At 41.4% G+C, this 22,534-nt stretch overlaps 2 protein-coding genes across 4 annotated transcripts; one reads left to right on the forward strand and one right to left on the reverse strand.

The window, feature by feature from the left end:
• Positions 1 to 14,991: 14,991 nt before the first annotated feature.
• Positions 14,992 to 18,203, forward strand: LOC110878614 (pentatricopeptide repeat-containing protein At2g35130). 3 transcript variants are annotated; one of them, XM_022126948.2, is made up of 8 exons: positions 14,992 to 15,144; positions 15,401 to 15,585; positions 15,958 to 16,190; positions 16,429 to 16,678; positions 16,763 to 16,908; positions 17,001 to 17,206; positions 17,319 to 17,443; positions 17,548 to 18,203. In XM_022126948.2, coding segments are annotated over exons 1-8 (1,728 nt in total). In that variant the 5' UTR covers positions 14,992 to 15,142; the 3' UTR covers positions 18,129 to 18,203. The 3 variants fall into 3 exon arrangements, with proteins under 3 accessions (XP_021982640.1, XP_035833471.1, XP_035833472.1); XM_035977578.1 differs by having other exon boundaries at positions 17,560 to 18,148; XM_035977579.1 differs by having other exon boundaries at positions 15,104 to 15,144; positions 15,401 to 15,694.
• Positions 18,107 to 21,529, reverse strand: LOC110878615 (flavonol synthase/flavanone 3-hydroxylase). The gene is made up of 3 exons (XM_022126949.2): positions 21,022 to 21,529; positions 18,557 to 18,884; positions 18,107 to 18,477 (listed from the first exon to the last, which is right to left on the reverse strand). Exons 1-3 carry the CDS (start codon positions 21,486 to 21,488, stop codon positions 18,265 to 18,267), a joined length of 1,008 nt encoding a protein of 335 aa, XP_021982641.1. The 5' UTR covers positions 21,489 to 21,529; the 3' UTR covers positions 18,107 to 18,264.
• Between the last annotated feature and the right edge of the window lie 1,005 nt (positions 21,530 to 22,534).

The following is a 22,534-nucleotide window of genomic DNA, read 5'->3' on the forward strand; positions in this document are numbered from 1 at the left end:
CCAATGACCAGCCAGAAAAATGGGTTCCAACGCGAGATACCAGAACAAAAAGTCACATTGGGTCACGCCTTGTCCCGACCACCAAAGCGCAACTGAAGCAGCTCCTCTTCAGGAACCAAGACATCTTCGCGTGGACACCCGCAGACATGACCGGGGTCCCACGTGATATTGCGCAACATCACTTGAATACCATGCCAGGTATCAAGCCAGTGATCCAAGGGCCAACGCCACCTTGGGTCAGCTAAAAATCAGGCGATGCAAGAGCAGATCGAAGAACTGCTCTCCGCAGGCATCCTGCGGGAAGTTAAATACCAGACTTGGTTGTCCAACCCAGTCATGGTAGAAAAAACCGTCCGGGGCTGGCGCATGTGCGTCGATTACAAAGACCTTAACAAAGCCTGCCCCAAGGATTGTTACGCGTCTTCCAGAAATCGACGAAAAGGTCGATAATCTCGCACCATTCAGGTGGAAGTGTTTCCTCGATTGCTATAAGGGATACCATCAGGGTACAAATGGCAATCGAGGATGAAGACAAAACGGCATTCCGGACTCCCACCGGAAATTACTGCTATACAAAAATGCCGTTTGGGTTGCGTAACGCCGGCTCAACCTACCAAAAGTTGATGAACGACACTTTTCGCGGCCAAATAAGCAAAAGTGTCGAAATCTACATGGACGACCTGGTCGTCATGAGCATGGAAGAAGATACCATGCTCACAGATATTGAAAGACATTCCAAACGCTGCGAAGCGTTAACATAAAGCTCAATCCAGGGAAATGCTCGTTTGGAATGGAGAAGGCAATTCCTTGGGTTCATCGTGACTAAAGATGGATTCAAGGTAAACCCGGAGAAGGTCCAGGCGATCGAGCGCATGCCATCGCCTTCATCGATGAAGGATATGCAACGGCTAGCCGGCAGGCTAGCGGCACTTAACAGATTCTTAGCCAACCACGCAGCTAAGTCTTATCCGTTTATCAAGACCCCTGCGGAGCTGTTCAAAGAAAGAACAATTCCAGTGGACCGCAGAGGCTGAACAGGCCTTCCGGGAAATGAAGGAGTGTTTGATACAACTCCCAACTTTAACCGCACCACGCAAGGATGAGCCACTCATACTATACCTATCCGCGCGGACAACGCGGTGGGTGCGGTACTAATTGTGGAGCGAAAGGGGGTTCAAACACCCATCTACTACATCAGCAAGATGCTCAACGACCCAGAGACGAGGTACTCAATAATGGAGAAATTGGTGCTAGCATTAGTGCACGCTTCAAGACGGTTGCGACGCTACTTCGTAAACCACGTCATCACAGTGCTAACCAATTACAGGATCGGCCCGATCCTCTCCAAACCCGACATCTCTGGGCGATTAGCGAAATGGGCCATCGAGCTGGGCGCGCACACGATACATTATAAACCGCGCCCCGCGATTAAAGGCCAGATCTTAGCTGATTTCGCCGCCGAAGTACCGGTGAACCGCATCCAAGAATGCGAAGAAGCACAAACTCCTGCACCAACGCCACCCTCCTCAGAGACATGGGCACTCTTCACAGATGGTGCCTCCAACGATGAAGGAGCGGGTGCAGGTCTGCGACTCGTCAGCCCCGACGGCCAAGAACTCACATATGCAATCCGCCTCGAATTCAAAAGCACAAACAACGAGGCAGAATATGAGGCTCTGTTAGCGGGGCTACGTTTAGCAGTCAAAATCGGCGTGCAACATCTGGACGCCCACGTCGACTCTTTGTTAGTTGCAGGCCAAGTACGCGGCGACTATGCCGCAAAGGGGGATATCATGATCCTCTACCTCGAGCAAGTCCTGCAACTAAAATCCAAATTCGCTTCATTCAATATTCGCCATATTAATCGAAGCGAAAACAAGTCCGCAGATGCACTATCAAAACTTGCATCTACCAGCTTCCAACACTTGGCAAAGGAGATACGCATCGAAATCCTGCAAAATCCTTCGGTACCCCTGCGCCAAGTCAACGTCATTCAATACGGTTCAACATCATGGATGACACCTATTATCGCATATCTACAATCCGGTGTGACTCCCGAAAGCAAATCAGAAGCACGCAAACTACAATACAAAGCGTGCCATTATCAGATGGGAGACGGTATCTTATACCGCAAATCATACCTCGGGCCACTACTACGATGCGTCAACCCCCAGGATGCCACATACCTCATTCGAGAGATACACGAGGGCATATGTGGCATACACGCTGGACCACGCATGGTAGTGGCCAAAATCATGAATGCCGGGTATTACTGGTCCGGCATGCACCTGGATGCCGTCAAAGAGTTGCGCAGGTGCATCGACTGTCAACGTCATGCTCCAAAAACCTTGCGGCCAAAAAACAACTTAGTCCCCGTTACAACCGCATGGCCCTTTCAGAAATGGGCAATTGACGTTGTGGGACCTTTCCCTGACGCTCCAGGTGCGGTTAAATTTATCATAGTGGCGGTTGATTACTTCACCAAATGGGTAGAAGCAAAACCACTCGCCTCAACCACTGCTATGATAACAAGAAAGTTCATTTGGGAACACATCATCTGCCGTTTCGGATTACCAATGTGCATCGTCACCGATAACGGCACCAACTTCGCTGCCGACGAATTTCAAAAATGGCTAGAGGAACTACACATTGAGCACATATTCTCCTCAGTCGCACACCCGCAAGGGAACGGCCAAGTCGAGAGTATCAATAAAAGCCTAGTCGAAGGGATCAAGGCACGGTTGGGAACGGCCAGGCGTGGCTGGGTCGATGAACTCTCAAGTATCTTATGGGCTCACCGTACAAGCCCAAAAACAAGCAATGGGGAAACACCCTTCAGCCTAGTCTACGGTTCAGAAGCGGTGATCCCCGCAGAAGTAGGTCTCCCCTCTCCTAGAATGTTGGCTATTGAAAAACTAGACAACAACATGGAACGCAGGATCGATTTTGACCTCTTGGAAGAAAGGCGCGAAAACGCTGCCATCAACGAGGCCAAATATAAATCCAAACTTGAAAAGTACTACAACGCGCGCGTCCGCGTTTGTAGTTTCAACCCAGGAGACTACGTCCTACGCGACAATGAGGCATCTAATGCCGAGCGCCCAGGCAAACTCGCCCCCAAGTGGGAAGGACCCTACCTCATCAACGAGGTCTTAGGGAAAGGCGCGTACAGATTGCAAACACTAGAAGGCGAACCTATCGCACGCACATGGAATGCACAACAGCTTCGACGCTGTTATATGTAAGCCATGTTCTTACATTTCTCTATGTAACCTATTGGGCCGCAGGCCATTTGCAAATAAATAAATAAGCAATTTTCTACATTATTGTTTGTTATTACTATTACAAATGCGTGTTCCACTTTGCGGTATCCCAAAAACAGATTGGCAAAATCTTCATTCGTGATACCCATACAAAGTGGTAACCACACACAAATATTGTAATAGGCCAGCAAAAGGCAAAAATACTTGCATGTTTTATCCGGCCGGATACACAAGTTTTTGTTAAACACTTGACACAATTCCTGAGCCAAAAAGGCAAACAATGGAATTGACGCGGACTCATACGACAAAGGTATGGAGTACACTCGACCCCATTCACAAATGGGTAGAGTTCCGGTAATATAAGCTTTTACAAAGCTTAAAGCAATTCTAAAACCCTCACACGGTAAGTAACAGAATTGATGCATACACATACAACAAAAGTATGGAGTATACTTGACCCCGTTCATAAATGGGTAAAGTTACGCATACACACGTTCAGACATGCAAGAATTAAAAACACTTGTACAAACTGAACAAAGAAACTTTATATTCAAAAAATTCAAGTATCCACATGATGCTTACTGAATTTACATAAAGTTCCTATTCTATACAAGAGGAATACAAAAAGGAGGCACACTCGCCAACCTAAACCCTATTTTGTACCGCTGGTCCCCGCGTCTCCTCCGGCACCACCAGCGGGTTCTTCCTCTTCCACATCCGGATAAAGCATCCGCAAGCGGTCAACATAATCCGCAACCTCCAAACACTCGTCCAGCTCACCTACACAGGCAAGGGGCGTATCATAAAAGGAGGCTACGGCTGCTTTCAGACGACCTTCGGTATCCACATCACGGAACCCGGATGCCTGATCAGTATAACCGCCTGCGGATAATACATTGATATGCCCAATGCAGCGGTTATAACCAGCCTTGAAGCCAGCATCGCGCGCACGTTCCTTAACCAGGTCCAAACCAGATGAGGTCTCAGGGGCATTCATGATAGCCTCGACAATCTGCAATAAAAAGATCATAAGTCTTGAATGCTAATCCAAGCAAATGTAAAGGCAAGGGATACTTACACGCGCGATGCCGTGAGTCCGCAGCCACTCACGGTCAGCTTCCAGCTGGTTAAAAGAGGACACCAAGGCATCCTTGGCCTCAGCAGCAGCGTCAGCCCGCTTCTCCGCAGAAGACACGCGGGCAGTAAGGTCCGTAACCGCGACCTCCCGGGCCTGAAACTCAGCCTGTTACAAAAACAGCAAACAGTTCACTCGATAAATATGTTCAAAACAATAAAGGACGAAAGCAACAAAGTTAAAGAAACGTACCTGCAGGCTTTCAACAACTTTGCCTAAACGAATGCGCTCCGCATTCGCCTCTTCAAGAGCCTTAGAAGCACGGCTCTCCTTCTCTGCGGCCTCTTCAAGGGCCTTTGAGGCACGAGCCCCGGCTTCTTTGGCCTCTCTAAGCGCCTTCAAGGCATCGGCCTTCGCCTGCAGTGCCTTAACAGAAATGGCCTCAGCCGCAGCCTTCTCCTGGCTCAAGGTAGCATTCGCTGCCTTGGCATTTGTCAGCTCCTGCCGAGCATGAAACAGAATGTCATTCTGCTTAGCCCACGATGCATTCCACTTCTTGCGCTCATTGGACATTTTTTCATTCCAACTTTTGCGCTCATCAGCAAGAAGTTTAGCAAGGGTACGCACCTGTTTCAGCTGGGCAGCGGCAGCCCATTCCGAAGTCTGTTTCTGCTTCTCAAAAGCAGCTTTATCCTTCTCGAGCTGCTCCGCACCCGCACGAGCAGCCTCGACTAACTTCTCTGCTTCCGCCCGCATACGAGTAGCCTCCTCCTCGCGGCGGCCCAGCACCTTATAATCGTCCAAAATGGCATTAGCCACAATGGAAGTCCCCACCAGCATCGATGAAAGCTGGTTAATACGCAGCTCTCGGGGCGCGGCACGGGCACGCTCGACTTCAAACGGGGTCCCCAGACCACCCAAAATCTCCCTACATGCCGCAGGGTCGTTAGAAATATCATCCCCCTGCATAACAGTCCAGGGGGGTCGGTGATACACCATACTGCGACCCGAGGAGTATGTGCGGTAATAAAACTCCAATTCAGACTCCCCAGGCTGAATTGGAGGCCCATCGTAACCCGCACCACCAGCAGACGAGCCGCTACCTTTCTCCCCAGCAGGAGACTTCTGCGGCTCAGCATCCTGCTGCCGCACCTCAGCATCAGACTTCTGCTTACCGGCATCTGAAAACCTCAAGTTCAATCCGTCACCCTCATCAGGAGAGATCAGATTGTCCGAGGAGTCCACAGTGTCAAAAATCCGGTCAGCAGTCGTCTCCACCGTCTTCTCCAAAGGGGGATCACGAACTGGCCCAACAAAAGGGGCCGCAGGCTCCTTAGGCGTGACCCTCTCCTTCGATACACCCGCGCCCGAGGTAGCGGTGTGCGGAGGAGACGCAGGGATGTCGAAAAAAGAATACCCCGCATCTCGGGATTCTGCAATACAAAGAGTATTCAATGAGTATTTCCCACCCATTGTACATACAACACAAAGAAAAGGGATATACTTACCAGCAGTAGCTGCAGGTTTCTTCTGCACCGGAGCAACTCTCCTGGTCTGCAGTCTCCGCCTCTTCGGTTCACTACCACCAGCAGCTTTCTGCTCTGGTCCCCTTTTCTCTCCAACAACGGGGGGAACCACAGCAGTTCCACCCGCGGCCGCACCACTACCTATAACACCCAAACCCTCAAGGGTGTCAGATACTACGACGTAATCGGTATATCCCCGAGAACAAGATTGATAGGTACCTGCGGCTTCAAAAACGGAAGAAGGGGCAGCTGAGCCTTCAACACTCCCCTTGCCACGACCCCGCACGGTTTTCTTCACCGTTTTCTTCTCAACAGTCTTTTTGGGGACGCGTTTCTCAAACTTCCCCAAATCCGCAAGGACACCTGGATTCACACAATCAACAGAACCAGTCAAAAAGATAAACTGGAAAAACTAATGCCACGTAAGACGTACCTCTTGCGTCTCCCGGAACCGGGGCATCCAGCACCGCTTTCGACGGCACACGGAAGTTCTTCAGAATTTCAAGGTTGAAACCTTTCTTCAGCTCAACCGCAATCAGTTCAACCTGGCCCTTGAAATCAGGCTCAAACATCCTCCACAAGCCAACCGCATCCGCTGATACATGCATGCAGGTTATTACAAAGGCTTAGGAAATAAGGAAAATAACAAAGGGTAACGAGCTTACCACCACCCTGTTCCCGCAACACGGGCCTTTCCTTCCTATCCGGTCTGGAGAGCATCATCCGCAATATCCACAGTTGGTCATTATCCAACTTCTTGAGTTCAATAGGCCGCAGCCTAGAGAACCAGTCCGCGGTCTTCGCGGAAGCAACAGGAATATCTTCATCGGAAACTCCAACATCGACATTCCTGAAAGACATGCTAGCATAGACCGCACAGGCTTTCACGTAGAAGAACCTCTTCTTCCAGCCTGTCACACCCTTAGGGGGTGTCATCAACTTCAGACTCCCATGCCTTTGAGTAAACGAGAAAAAACCGGTGTTCACCGTCAACTGGTAGAACCGCCGGAAATTCTCTACTGTAATGGGCAGGCCATGGGCACGGAATGTGTACTCAAAATTCCGAATTCGGAACATTCCGAAAGGACTAAGCTGGGAGATATGGAGGTGATAATACTCCAATACCTCCGCCACAAAAACCGTCACCGGCAACCTAAGGTTGCCGTGGTTGAAAAAATCCGCCCACAAGGTTATATAACCGGCCGGAGCATCAGCACCGGTGTCCCCCACTTGTGGGTAAGTAGCATTCCAGTCTTTGGCCATCTGCACAGTGGCCATCAGGGTTTTAAAACTACCCTTTGACCACTTCAACACCGGTAACCCACCACCGGGAACGTCAACATCATCATCTTCGTCTTCATCAGCCGATACTACCGGCTGTTCAGGGTTTTCACCCTCCACATTGTGTGGATTAGATGGTTCAGCCATCAAGAATATCAAAGAAAGAGAAGATGGTGAACAGAAAATCTAAAAACCCTCACTGGAACTTCAAGAAATTTCGTCGGAGAAGACAGATAACAGGTTTTCTCTCACCGGAAAATTTTTGAAATTTCAAACAAGTGAGAGGAAACCACGAACGGTTTCCCCTTATATACCCATCGCAATTAATGCGGAGGGAGAAAACAAATGATCACGTTCAAAAAGAGCGAATCATAGGACACCACGTGTCGAGCGCCGTTTCCGCTGACGGTTATCACGCGCGCGTGGCCGCCCACGCGCCTGACACAAGAGACGTTTACACTCTTCGCTACAGTGCATTTAATGCCTCGGGCAGTGCAAACGTCCTTTCATTTCAGCACATGCCAGGAAGATCTCACCAACTTCCACCAACTCACACGTGCGTCCAGCCACGTATGCAACAAAAAGCGACTACATTATCCAATTATAAGCGGCATGCGGTTTCTCTGGTATACCGCACCATAACCCATACCGCATGTCGTTTTTAACATACCCCTAAAAATAGGTAAAAACATATATCTCTACACTATAAGGGGGTATAATACCTATCCGCACGACCCACGAGCACACGTGGAATATGCGGACATGACACACACGAGCCCGTTCAGGTGTGTCAGATGCTCAGAACCAGCGTTGGCCGTTGGACTGAACCGCATCTCAGAGACAAGAGAACCGGATTGCCTTCATTCTCTTCAAGCTTCAAATCCCTCCTGCCCGGTTCACAACCGCAGAGGGTACATGAACACCTTCTTTAAAGGAAGGAAGGGTATGCACGCGAACGCACATCAGCAACCCTGTCTCCTGAACCTTCAAGAGCTACATCCGACCCACACCCGCTTCGAACAAATGTGGTAATACAAAACCACAGACACTCACGAGGAGCTACGGACATAACCATAGCTTCCGCAGAGTGGTTGCTACGGAAGAGCCAAGCTCACTCCACATCACCGAACAATGCTACTGCATGGCAAACTCGGTATTGGAGCGGGAAGGTAAGTGGCTCCAAAACGAACGCAGAACAGCGCTCTAAATAAACTCTCGTCGAACAACAAGCGTCCGAACAGCGGTAACAAGTCTGCTTATGACTTTGTTAACCCGACTATGGGCCGCATAGAATAAACAATGGTGGGCATTCCCTTACCTATGACCATGTTTATTTACCCATAGTATGAATATACATTGTTCGACCAAACATGGCCAACAATGACGCAACGAGGTAACCGCAAAGAACGTGCGGTTACTAGAGAGCTATGACGATAAACACGAACACCCCACAAAAAAGGGATCGTCGTCTCATAACTCGATGCTGAACATAGAGCTCGAGCAAAGCACTTGCAAGCATCAGCAACTTTTGATCCCAGTCTCAAAGATTGGTCCAAAAGTTTCTTTTCTTCTTCATGCACCAGTTCAACAATTGGTATGAAGAAAAGCCCACCTTTAAAGGATGGGAAACCTCCACATACCTTCGAACCACCATCTCAGAGGTTGGTTCGAAGTTTGTGCAGCATTACTAACAAGGTCTCCAAGAGACCTTCGGCACAACAACAGGTGGCAGACCACCTGGTGACATAAATCGGCTGAGAATCTCGCATCAGACGAGATTCCTTCACCGATACGGAAGAGGCGTCAGATGACCCTTCCGGACCTCCAGCTTCATTTACATACAGAAAAGACCACACATGGTCTAGGATCTTCTCCAGACTCCAAACTACCTTCCAAACACCATAGTCCAGTACTCCTCCCACATACACCTTGTATGTGGCAGCAACACTAGACTGGGGGGACTTGAAGGGGTATGGTCCCAGATCTCGCGTCAGCATCGACCGCGAGTGACCATTACCCTTATCAAAACCCCCACTAGCTAACAACCCACTTGTGCCCATGCGGGAACGCGTCGACACAAGGGTTGAATCCAATCTATCTAATAACAAAGGAGGACTTACATGGAACAGGAGAACGGTAGAATGATGCGACATAGCATCACATCTGGTGTACGAAAACGGAAGTATTCACAGCGACGCGGCATCGCACCGCGTCCAGTGAACACTTCTATCAATACAGGAAAACCTTACCTTGGGCATAGAAGAAGATGAACGTAGCGGTACGGCTGACACCGCACCATACGGACATTTTCGTCACGACAAGGGATGCAGGCAAGACGACGATGCGGCTAGCACCGCATCTCGCGTATTCCTTGATCACAAGTAGGAGACGCGGTAACTTCAGATGTTACCGCACGTAGCGATGCGGCTTGCACCGCATCCTATGTACTCAAGCAAGTGGTACTGACACCACAGTGCAAGTGGCACCAATGACAGTTACCTGTCAGAGCTACGTAAGCAATGGACTGACGTGGCATAACCTCCATAACCGACGAGCCTGACACACCTGAAAAGGGGCAGCACGTCGTCAGTCCATCCATCATCATCCTCCTCCACTCCTCGGCTATAAATACCAACCCCAAACCAGGTTTGAGGTATCTTCTCACAACTCTCTCACTACTACTACTATCTTACTTTGCTTCCCAAGCAAACTACTGATTCTCACGCCGGAGAGTGGTAACAAGGAGCACCCCCACCCCATCCTCCTTGTTACGAGTCACGGCTTGTTTCCTTGTGCAGGAGATCAACCACCGGTGATCCAGCCAGCGATCCTCGAGAGGAAGGGATTAACCCTTCTTGACGAGACCAGTGTGTTAACCCTGCCCGGTTAACCATTGTTTCATCATTATTGTAATAATAATAACAATAATTAATAATAATAATGTGAAAAGGATCAACACAAAATCATGCTAATTATTAATTGTATTTAGAAGAGGGCTCATGCGATGCAGTGGGAAAGCAAGGATCTTTGTCGTTTTGCAAGATCGTGCGAATTAGGTGCACGGTCGTACGAATCGCAACACGCATGGTCATGTGCGTCAGGTGCACGGTCATGCGGATCGCGACACGCATGGTCGTGCGCGTCATGTGCATGGTCATACGGATCAAAGCATGCAGGGTCATGCGCATCAGACGTATGGTCATGCAGCATCTACAAAAATTAAGAAACTTTCAAGAATTTGCATTTTGACCCCTAGAGTTTGAAAATTCCATTATCTTGTTCTAAAAACTCAATGTTAAGCACGTTTAAGTATATGTAAGCATAACAATGGCGGTGGTAGTGGGCAGTGTTGATGATGAAGGGTGAGAGGGAATGGAATGAACGCATTTCCACATGTTTTATTCATTACATCGCAATAGTCCATTCCATTACGTGTCGCACCCCAACCAATGGCTGAAACATCAGAGTGGGACGAAGAAAGATTGCTCATCACACATAACGCTGTTTTGTGACAATAATTAAATAAAACCCGTTTCATTTCATAACTTCAAATATGTCAACATTACATAACAATTCAAATAACAACATATTCATAACATAACAATAACAAAAATTGATACAGCATATTAAACCTAATATGTCTATATGTGTATCTAAGCATCATCGCTACTTCATTTCATAGCATCATCATCCTCAACCTGTAACATGTTTAAAATAAAGTTCAATGCAAAAGCAAATGCGAGTATACAAGTTTTCAATATATGTATAAGCATAAAAGTTTTTAAAACGAATCCACATGGCAACTTAAGTTATTCAAGATAAACGTAATCATGGCATGCGATAATCCTAGTCAATCCTCTGTTACGCAATAAAGAATGATGTTTTAACATGACCACAAGTCTACGGGCGGTGCGTTACTTCTATAGCGCTATACATGTTAAATGGAGGCTCGTACGAAGCTAATGACTATGACATCACATAAGTATCACCCAAGTTCACGTATCAAGCATAACAAGTAGTTTCATGTATAAGGATTGTTTTGTGCATGCATAAAGAATAAGTTTGCGTGTAAGTTTATATATTAACATGTTACACCCCAAAAGTGGTAAACGAAAAAAGGGGGTTGGAGTATACTCAAGGTTTTGCAAGCTTTCCACTTGCTAATCCCGCGAGAGTTGTTGGCAGATTAGTTTGGAGCACCTTGTCCTTCTACACGAAGAAACATAGGTAGATGAGTATGGAGATTTTAAAGGAAGATTACAGATTCGGAGATTTAAATTACATGAAATTAACATATGAAAAAGTAATCATCTAATCATATAATACTTGTTTGACACTATGAAACCCCAAGGGTTAGAATGTTTTCATGGGTAAAATACCCATTAGAATCATACCAAATTATTAAGTCTTAGATGATGTAATCTAGTACTTTGACAAATGAACACTAAATCATCATCAAAGGTTCGATTATTTGGATAATATTTAAGTAGTATATAATGTTCATTATGTCATATAGGTCAAGCGTGAGGTAGGAGGATGAATCCCCCATTTAGGAACCTCTTTGTTTATCATATAAGTCGGGTAGGAGGTAGGAAGAACAAGTCTTCCATTTAGGTACCTCTTGGTGTTCACCATTACACTTGTTGTTATAAACAATCAAGGAAGGTCATGAACATAGAATAAGAAAGGAAATAACTACAACTAATCTAAGAAATCATCAAGTAATGTGTGGATTTTTAGTAGGATAGCCCAAGCTAGTTCTCTAATCACACAAACATCAAGCTTTGAGCTTGTTCACTACTTGTAGGTCTAATACACTTGTAGAGACTTAAGCATGTTTAGTTTAGTGTACATAATAGGACCCGGATTTTTTCGGGGTGCCACATTTTCGTACACAAGGAAAGAAAAAGAGAGAAGAAAGAAGTGATTGAAGATGAGTTGGTGTAAAATTGATTAAAATGTCTTTATCTATTTTTTTTTAATTTTGCCATAAAACAAACATAATGAAGTATGATTAAGCGTATGAATGTTGTAATTAAGTATCGTATGCATTCAAAATATGTATGATTAGCATGTTTCACGTATTTGCATGTTTAACGCATAGTTTCCAAGAATTACGAATATGTATCGATTGTTTCATGAAATTAAACGTATGAACATGTATGAAGTATGTATAACACGAATTTAAAGAAATACGAATTTTATTTATGATTCAAGTCTCGGATTTTACAACGATTACAAGAACACAAGAATTCCAAAAATAGAAATACAAGCAAGACCTTCCAATTATGGAAAGTACGAAGAAGCAGGGCGTTACATTATGCCTCTCTTTCCTGCATACCAAACACTACCTTAAAGAATGAACGCGTTTCCACTATGCAACCTCTAGGATTTCCAATCCCAATGTTCCACATATTCGAACCGTGTCGTTGCCAAAAATAATACATTAGAAAAACATGCTTAAAACGTCAACCGACAATTTCTAAAAATCGTTGTATGCATAACACGAAAAAAGTACAGCTTTGTCCGACATTTGTCGACCTAGTCAATGAAAATTAAGTCTAATACACTTGTAGAGACTTAAGCATGTTTAGTTTAGTGTACATAATATGACCCGGATTTTTTCGGGGTGCCACATTTTCGTACACAAGGAAAGAAAAGGAGAGAAAAAAGAAGTGATTGAAGATGAGTTGGTGTAAAATTGATTAAAATGTCTTTATCTATTTTTTTTTTAATTTTGCCACGTGTCTTAGCTCCATCCAGTAGCATTCTCATCAAAACCATACTCCTCATTTGATCTCTCCCTAAGAAAATAATGCAAAACAACATAACTTTAGGGCTCAAATAGGGTATCATAGCTAGGGTTTTAAACCCTTATTCTGGTATCCATATTTTTGGTGAGCTAATAGAACTTGGTTTGATATAAAAACCCTGTAATAATAGTTTTTTTTTGAACGGCTAAATTCATCACACATGTACTTTATAGAATTAATCCACAACCGTTTGATTAAAGAATACATCACAGATTTATTAATTAGAGCATTCACATCCATGCCATCAAATTATGTGTGTAGAGTTTTTATAATATAAAGAGTATAAAAAGTTGTGAGTTGAGTAGAGAGAAAATGTTACTGTTCATCTTTATATTTGGGGGACAGTGTTCACCCCCTATAATTTTTTAATATATTTTGAAAGTGGTTGTGAGTGGAGAAGAAAGAAAAGCTAATGATAAATGTATAAGAAAGGTGGAGATACAATAGGAAGTTTATTGGCTAGGAAGGATAGGAAGTGATCTTGACCATCCATTAAGTTAATCAAGGGCTAAGATTAAATCAGGGAAATTGAAAGGAAGAAAAGAGGCGCGTGAGTTTGTTCAAGGGCATTCTAGTCAATCCAAGCCAATAGTTTCTCTCTCCTCCAATTCCCCCCCATTTTTTAAACGTTAATAACTCTTTCATACGACATTATTTTTTTATAAAAATTGCACCAAAAAAACGAGCGTTTTTTTATCTTTAAAACGAGTATACTATTGCTATATTTAAAAAAAAATTTAAAACCCAGTTGCGTAAAACGCAATAGAAAAACCACCAGTTACGTAAAACGCAATGAAAAAAAAACCTAAAAAATGACATTTTTCTAAAACGCAATGCACAAAAAACACAAAGAAATGACTTATTTGTAAAACGCAATGGCCATAAAACACATAGAAATGTCTTATTTGTAAAACTCAATGGCCAGAAAACACATAAAAATGTGTTTTACCTAAAACGCAATGCACAAAAAACACAAAGAAATGACTTACTTGTAAAACGCAATGGCCAGAATACACTTAAAATGTCTGTTTTCTAAAACGCAATGGACTGAAAACACATAAAAAAGTGTTTTACCTAAAGCGCAATGCACCGAAAACACAAAGAAATGTCTTATATGTAAAACGCAATGGTCAGAAAACACTTAAAAATGACTCATTTCTAAAACGCAATGGACACATAAAACTGTCTGTCACTGTGAACTGTCTGAATTGTCTACGAATTACTGTCTTCGAAATCAGCCAATTTCTGGAAAATTAATTTTTCTGATGCGTTGGACCCCGCCAGGGGTTGCCCCTTGGACCCCGCCAGGGGCTGCCGCCCCCGGACCCCCCGCAAAGATCGTAAAACGCAATGACTAAATCAAAAACCCAGATCGTGAAAATGAAATTAAAGAATTTCTTACATAGATTGAAGTCGATTTCTTCATCAATTGACGAAATTTGAATGATAGAAACACTTATCAACGCTCGAATCAAACGAATCGAGTGATTATCTCCAAAATCACCGGAAAAAACGAGATTTTTTTATGAAATTAAACTGGGTTTTCTTCAAAAAAAGCTGAAGAACACGTTGATCGGGTTCTGAATCATTGATTGGTGATGAAAATCGCACTATAATGTAGTGATTATTGAGATAGAAAGTGAAGAAATAGTTGAAGATGGTGGGTTTTTGAATTTACTGGGTTTTGAAAAAGGAAGAAGAAGGAGTTGGATTGACTAAAATACTATTTCTCTTTATTTTAAAATTTGTCACATGTCATAATCGTATGACTTCCTATCATTCTTAGCGAAAATTAACTTCCTATTTGATCTTTTCTCATATTATTTAATTGAAAATAACTATTTAGTGAAAATATGATTGAATGAATATGAATGGTCTTAGGTCTCCATTTACTCATTTAGATGTTTATTTCAAACCATATATTCTATTTGGCGAATTCCCAATTCCGGTTGGATTTTTTAATTGGAAATCCGGTTTATATCTTTTGTATATATGAACGTTATTTTCCGGTTCTATCTATCTAAACTTTCAGCGCCTCAACCAACCAGTAACCGTTTACACAACCAGATATGAATTTGTTTTCTTCCCTTCAGATATTTTTCTCGATAACGCTAAATCACTGCTCTCTCACACTCTTCCTGCATCAACAGACGGTCTACCTTCAACTATTCAATCCATTTTTTCATGTAAGTCTTCTTCATTTATCTGCAAATAAACCAGATAGCGATTTGTAATTTTTACAGGATCAATGAGTGATTAGGGAATCACAATTGAAATGCAATGCTGATGAACTTAATGTGTTCTACAATCAATAAGCATTTTTTTGTAGAATAACATGTTGTTTATTTAGATTAAGAGAGACTTTTAAATAGGCTGCTTGCTTGTAATCTCTTCATGTATTTTTTTTCTTACTATTATTAATATGTGGATTGCTGTTTGTAGGTTGACATTCAAATTTGGAGTAAATTGCTTCCTAATTTACCCAAGAAGTTGCCAGTGCAAGTATGAAGGGGCACCCGGAAGTTCTGATGCCCAGCCGAAAGAGAAATTTAAGCGCGATAGTCTCTACATAAACGACCAAGGGAAATTCAAACACTTCAATCATAAAAAAGTTTCAAGGAAAAGGGGTATGTAGTTATGTATCACTGTTCTAAGTTTAGTTGAGTATGGGCCAAATCCTAATGGGCTGGTCTAAGGTGGGCCCAGCAGTGGTGGATCCAGAAGTTTTTTCCGAGGGTTCGTTTTGGTAGATTCTCACTAATTTTTTCCAAATCATGCAAGGTTTCCACTAATTTTTCCATTTTTTCCAAACCAAGGGTGGGGCCCAGACCAAGTTGAGCCGCTAAGGCTCATTGGTCCGGGCCCAAAATGAGGGTACCGTCTACAAGTACTACTTGTTTAAAACATCCTTTGATTCTTAATTTGGAACATAGTATAACATGTGTATTGTGTTCATGATAATATCGCGTTTAACGTGTGTTATGTTTGTCTATGTATAGGTGGTTCTTTAAGGGGGCAGGGATGGAAATATGGATCAGGATTTGTGGATGGAATATTCCCAGTGCTGAGCCCTGATGCTCAGCAGATTTTGAATTTCATGAAAAAGGAGATGGATTTGAACAGGGTATGGGATGCTCTTAGTAGTCTTCCTCCTACTCACACTACATGGGATGACATCATCAGCGTTGCTGTTCAACTTCGTCTCAATAAAAGATGGGATCCGATCATAACGGTAACAGCCATTTTCTTCTGTTGGTATTACGAAAGCAAGTATTACAATGATAAACATTAAATATTTAATAATATGGTTTAGTAGTTTGTTTGCAATTAAATAGACTATGAGTGACTTTCAACTTGTTTGGCCCGTTTGACCTGTTCTTTTTTTTTTTCTGTAGTACTTTCCAAATATTAATGCGCTATTATCTCAATCATCTTCGTTTGATCAAATATTAAAATTACTCTCGTTACAGATGTGTGAATGGATATTGTACAGGAGTAGTTTCCAGCCTGATGTAATCTGCTACAATTTACTTATCGATGCTTTTGGACACAAGTCATGCGCTAACAAGGCAGAGTCTACTTATTTGAACCTTCTAGAAGCTAGGTGCATTCCTACTGAGGATACTTATGCACTTCTTCTGAGGGCCTATTGTACATGTGGATTACTAGAGAAAGCCGAAGTTGTCTTTGTGGAAATGCAGAAATACGGTCTTTCACCAAGTACGTCTTGACTCTTGACCATTGACTTTGACTTCTTCATGAACGGTTTGTTTAAGTCTAAACGATGCTATTTGTTTCTTGCAGGTGCAGTGGTGTATAACGCGTATATTGATGGGCTAATGAAGGGTAGAAACACGCAGAAAGCTATAGAGATCTTTCAAAGGATGAAGAGAAATAGCTGCCAACCCTCAACCGATACCTATACAATGTTGATCAACTTATACGGGAAGGTGATAAGTAATAACAGTTGTAGTTCTGTTGAATACAGTTAATAACAATGCCAGTAAATTCATACTAAGTGAAGTTATGATTTACTTTGCAGGCAAACCGTTCGTACATGGCTTTGAAGGTTTTCCAAGAAATGAAGAGTCAAAAGTGCAAACCAAATATCTGTACTTACACCGCTTTGATAAACGCATTTGCTCGAGAAGGCCTCTGTGAGAAAGCAGAGGAGATATTCGAACAGCTACAGGAAGCTGGGATCGAGCCCGATGTTTACTCTTATAACGCACTAATGGAAGCCTACAGGTGACTCCTAACCCCCCCCCCCCCCCCCCCCCCCCTTCCCCTTTTTGCATAAATGCATTTTTTGATTTTTTTCATTAAAAACTCATAACGTATATGTTATGATTTCCATCAGTCGGGCAGGATTTCCTTATGGTGCGGCAGAAATCTTTTCGCTTATGCAGCATATGGGCTGTGAACCAGATAGAGCATCATTTAACATTATGGTTGATGCGTATGGAAGATCTGGTCTTCATGAAGGTAAAAGAAAAAGCTAATCAATAGAGCCTCATTCAACATTATGTTTATGATATGATTCTCGAACCCTATAATAGTAATGTAATCTTATTCGCGATTGTGCTTAGATGCTCGATTAGTCTTTGAGGAGATGAAGCGGCTAGGAATTGAACCAACCATGAAGTCACATATGGTCCTTCTATCAGCCTATTCGAAAGCCGGTAACGTGTCAAAATGTGAAGAAATAGTGAGCAAAATGCACAAGTCAGGGCTCGAGCCGGATACATTCGTGCTCAACACAATGCTAAACGTTTATGGGCGAATGGGTCATTTCAAAAAGATGGAAGAAGTTTTAGCAGTTATGGAAAACAGACCGTATGCACCCGACATCAGCACTTACAACATCTTGATCAATATGTATGGACGTGCAGGCTATTTTGAACAAATGGAAGAAATTTTCAGACTGTTACCAGCTAAGAATTTGCAAAGGGACGTGGTGACGTGGACTTCTCGTCTTGGAGCATATTCTAGGAAGAAACAGTACACGCGATGCTTACAAATCTTTGAAGAAATGATCACCGATGGATGTTATCCCGATGGAGGTACCGCAAGAGTTCTTCTTTCGTCTTGTTCTACCAAAGAGCAAGTTGAACAAGTGTCTTTAGTTCTTAGGACAATGCATAAAGATATGAAAACCGAGCTACAATAATGACAAAAGCGACTCAAACATACGTCTCGATAATACAATCAGAATTTAATTATTACAAATCCACGTTTAAGTAAAGCAATCTACACATACACGGGTACACACACGCTACACGTGTTTATTAGGTGGGATGATGTCTTCATTGTGGAAGCTTGTTAAGCTTGCAATAGACATAATCCTTGTACTTCTTAGTCTTGAACTTTGCTGGATTGTCTTGAGTGATGAGCTTTGGAATTGGTCCAACCTCAAACTCTGGTGGTGGCTCCAAGAACATTGGCCATGACATTCTTGTCTTCTCCTTGTTCACTGTTGTTCTGTGATACACACTCTTATACTTCCCATTGCTCAATATCTGCCAACATAATGAAACTAGTTGAACCGAACCGTGATTACCTCTAATGATTACCAAATTCGATCCAATGAAAGTTTACCTCGATTTGGTCACCAATGTGAACAATGAGAGCATTGGGGATGTAAGCAACATCATACCAATGATCATCTTTGAACACTTGTAGACCTTGAACTTCATTAGGTACAAGTATAGTGATGGAAGACATGTCTGTATGGGGTACTACCCCTAGAGCAAGGTCAGGACATGGGCATGGTGGGTAGTAGTTTATTTTCAGCATGTAGATCAAGTCTTCACCACCCAATCCTTGTTTCACTTCACCATCTTCTAGTCCAAGGCCTCGCGATAACAAACCGAGCAAGTTGTCTGCCACCGGTATCAAGCTTTGCACGTATTGCTCGTTTGTCTCTCTGTTCCATACACATATATAATAAGCAAAAATAAACGAAAGATCTAGTATGTGTGTGTGCGCGTACGCTTATATACACATATAAAAACAAATTTCCATAAATAATTGTGCTTAGACTATAAATCTCACACTCATTTCTCTTTTAACTTTTCAAGTACTAATATACTATACTTTAGTCCATCTTTAAGTTATAACATAAAAACCCTTTAAAATAATCCACATAAAGCCTAATTGTCTCTTCACTCTTCACTAAGCAATTAAGCATAATTCAGGATTAAAAAACAATCTGTTTAAAAAAAAGAACACATTTAAGATTGACTATATATTTTAAGACTAGATAAAAAGTGCACTTTTTAACTAAATAATGTTAATTAAATGATAATCATAAAAAGATATATTTCATAACACCATGTAAATTCATGACACAAAAAATAATAATAAAAAATTGATTCAGTTGTCCATTTCATAATTATGGTAGTTGATACATTGTATATTATTTTGATCAAACTAATCCAGTAGATATTTAAAAATGAATTAAAGATATAATGTGGATATTAAAAATGAATTAAAGATATAATATTGCTAGACAAATGGAACCAGTGTCCTGATGACCATCTAGCAATTCAATGTCAAAACCTAGTTGTCGGTTTTGGTTTAAGGTTTCAGTTTTCCGAATAATATATTATTTTTTGGTCGGCTGAATTCTAATTCAGAACTCCCACAGCAGGATGTTTAATAATATTTAATTTAATAATTAAAGGTTTTCGAAGTACACATCAGTTTAACATACATTGGTGGACCACCCATGTGTGCCTCTAAAAAGACAAGAAAATAAGCCAAGTTTTACGACTTTATTACCTTTTTGAGAGGGATGAAAATGGGTCGGGTTCGGGTTGGGTATTAGTAATCTTATACCCATATTTGTTTGTATAGGGATGACAATGGGTCGGGTTCGGATCGGGTATTGGTAATCCCATACCCATATCCGCTTGTAAAATTGTGTCCTATACCCGACCCAATACCCATCGAGTATTTGTCAGGTAATTACCCGTAGGGTATCGGGTATACCCACGGATATCATGTATACCATTAGATTGTTAAAAGATATATGTTGGGGTTTCCAAATACATTTTCTTTACTATTATATATTTTATTTATACACCAACTATTATAAATTAAAAACGTACATACATAATATAAGTTTTATCGTAAATTAATAATAACTTTATAATACTTATACACTTATATGTATTTATACTTCAGAACATACAAAATATAAATATTATTATCAAATACATATAAATATTTATTATTTCACACTATGAACGTACTAAAATAAATCACTAATAGACAAGGGTTAGTGGAAAATAAAAATATAAATTAAAAAAATCCGGGTATATAGTTCGGATAAATAGGTATGTGGTTTCAGGTAATCGGGTCAGGTATCACCTAATCCCATACCCGACTCATACCCGCGAAAATTTTTAAAACTAGTCCCATACCCGGCCCCATACCCGTCAGGTATCGGGCATACCCATCCCATTTGTGTCGGGTTTCTGGTATACCTGTCGGTCTCGGGTATTTTTGCCATCTCTATAATTTATTATATTATATTACTTTTTGGTTATTATCACATATTATTTTAATTATTTATAACTCATCAAATATGGAAGAAAGATATGAGAGTTCTTTCCTGAATTCGAAAGAGAGTACTTGGTTAGCTTTTTGTTTATCGTTTTCTGTTTAAGTGTTGGATTGATGCACTGAAAGAGAAAGATTGTTACGACTAATAATAAAAAATATATATACCTGTAAATTTGTATGTCTTTTTACGTTTTAGATCCTAAAATAGATTGAGTCGCTTCTTGAATGTCTTTTTACTTTTTACTTTTTACTATTTTCCCCCGTCTTTTTATTCCAAGCTATCGATTAAATCTCAATATTATTTGCAACTACATGCTTGGTAGACTTTATGCATATAAGAACATGTTTCACATCATATTTTTTTTGTTGTTCTCATGTTAATTAATTTAACTAATATATTAAAAAGATTAAAATTAATGTGTTTAGGAATTAAGGAATATGTTTATCTAATTGAACATGCATTAAACACAAAAACAATGAAAGAAAAATAAAACCTGTAAGAAGGAGGGTTCTTTGGCCAAAATTGATAGTTAATGGCAGAAGGTGGCCACACCCTATGAAACAAATGATCCACCCAGCCTTTCTTCCCTCCAACTTCCTTTTGAAGCTTTGTTCCATACCCTTCAACACCTTCATACCCAATTGGTTTAGCAATAACTTCTTTTTCTTCTTGTGGTAACTCAAAGAAATCTTTTCCAGCATTTTGTAACTTGGATATGAGTTCGTTTGGTATCCCATGGTTGACGACCTGAAAAATCCCCCAACTCTTACTTGCTTCAGAGATTGAAGCCACGAGAGATTGGTGATCAGAGTTACTGACGTCAATCACTGGGACTTCAAGCACCACCCCATGTATGGTGGTCGTTGCTGGTTGTTCATTTTCCAATCTTATGAACTCGCTTGGGATTGTGCCTTTTAAGTTTGAGAGTGAGGCTATTTCTTGAACTCTCTCGATCTCCATTGTGTGGTGTCACTTAATGTTTTGTTTGTGCTTTGGTGTTCTTTTTCCCTCCTTTATATAGGTCTATTTTTGTAACTACCTCCCTGTTTTTTCCCTAAATGATCTTTTAATGTTTTGAAACTGAAAAATGTCAAAATTTACATTATGTTGCATTATATTTTCAAACATTTTCTAGAATTTAAGTTTTTTAGAGAACAAGCAATTGTGTGGGATTAACTCTAATCCAAACTGGCCTATCTATAATATATGTGACTCTTATATGTGTCATTTTGAAACTTACATCAACAAAATCGAAAATAGTAAGAATATCTCTTAAATTTGGTAAGAGAAATAGCTCTATCGCATGGATCTAGTAAACCATGTAAATTTTCCCAACAGTAAATTGATAATTTTCATTTTATTGATATCGACTCTAAATTATTTAAAATAATGTCTAAACGGTATGCATTTAACTAAAACTGAACACGGAATATTTTTTTTCATAAAAATGTCTTTTTAATGTTCTAAAAAATATGACATATTTTTCATAAAAATGTCTTATTAATGTTCTAAAATTTATGACAAAGTAAAAGATGAAAATTGGCATTAGTTACTTCAATTTTTTCATTGTATCCAAAACTTATGTTTGGATAACAAGCAATTGTGTGGAATTAAGTCCAATCCGCCAAATATAACTCTGTAATTTCTAAACCTATAAGGGAAAATATCAAATAGAAACTTTATTTTGGCTAGGAAATGTAGGAAATAATAGGATTATGATATGTGGCAAAATTTAAAATAAAGAGGAAGGGTATTTTAGTCAATCATATCCTTTTCTTCTTCCTTCTTCTTCCCAGTAACATCAAAACCCACCATTTTCAAAACTCACCATCTTCAACCATTTCTTCACTTTCTATCTCAATAATCACTACATTATAGTGCGATTTTCGTCACCAATCAATGATTCAAACACCCAATCAACGTGTTCTTCAGCTTTTTTGAAGAAAACCCAGTCTATATGTATTTCTGTTAACTAGAAGGGCAATTCGACCATATAAAATGACCGA

The sequence above is a fragment of the Helianthus annuus genome, chromosome 9 (genome assembly GCF_002127325.2).
Source record: "Helianthus annuus cultivar XRQ/B chromosome 9, HanXRQr2.0-SUNRISE, whole genome shotgun sequence".
NCBI lineage: Eukaryota > Viridiplantae > Streptophyta > Magnoliopsida > Asterales > Asteraceae > Helianthus > Helianthus annuus.

What these genes read in the sequence shown, in the direction of transcription:
- LOC110878614 (XM_022126948.2), top strand. An exon ending in AAAAGTTTCAAGGAAAAGGG is followed by an intron (nt 15,586 to 15,957) that starts GTATGTAGTTAT and finishes GTCTATGTATAG; the next exon opens with GTGGTTCTTTAAGGGGGCAG. An exon ending in TGATCAACTTATACGGGAAG is followed by an intron (nt 16,909 to 17,000) that starts GTGATAAGTAAT and finishes TTTACTTTGCAG; the next exon opens with GCAAACCGTTCGTACATGGC.
- LOC110878615 (XM_022126949.2), bottom strand. Translation starts at nt 21,488, where the DNA reads ATGGAGATCGAGAGAGTTCAAGAAATAGCCTCACTCTCAAACTTAAAA. An exon ending in AAGAACCCTCCTTCTTACAG is followed by an intron (nt 18,885 to 21,021) that starts GTTTTATTTTTC and finishes TGTATGGAACAG; the next exon opens with AGAGACAAACGAGCAATACG. An exon ending in ACATTGGTGACCAAATCGAG is followed by an intron (nt 18,478 to 18,556) that starts GTAAACTTTCAT and finishes TTATGTTGGCAG; the next exon opens with ATATTGAGCAATGGGAAGTA.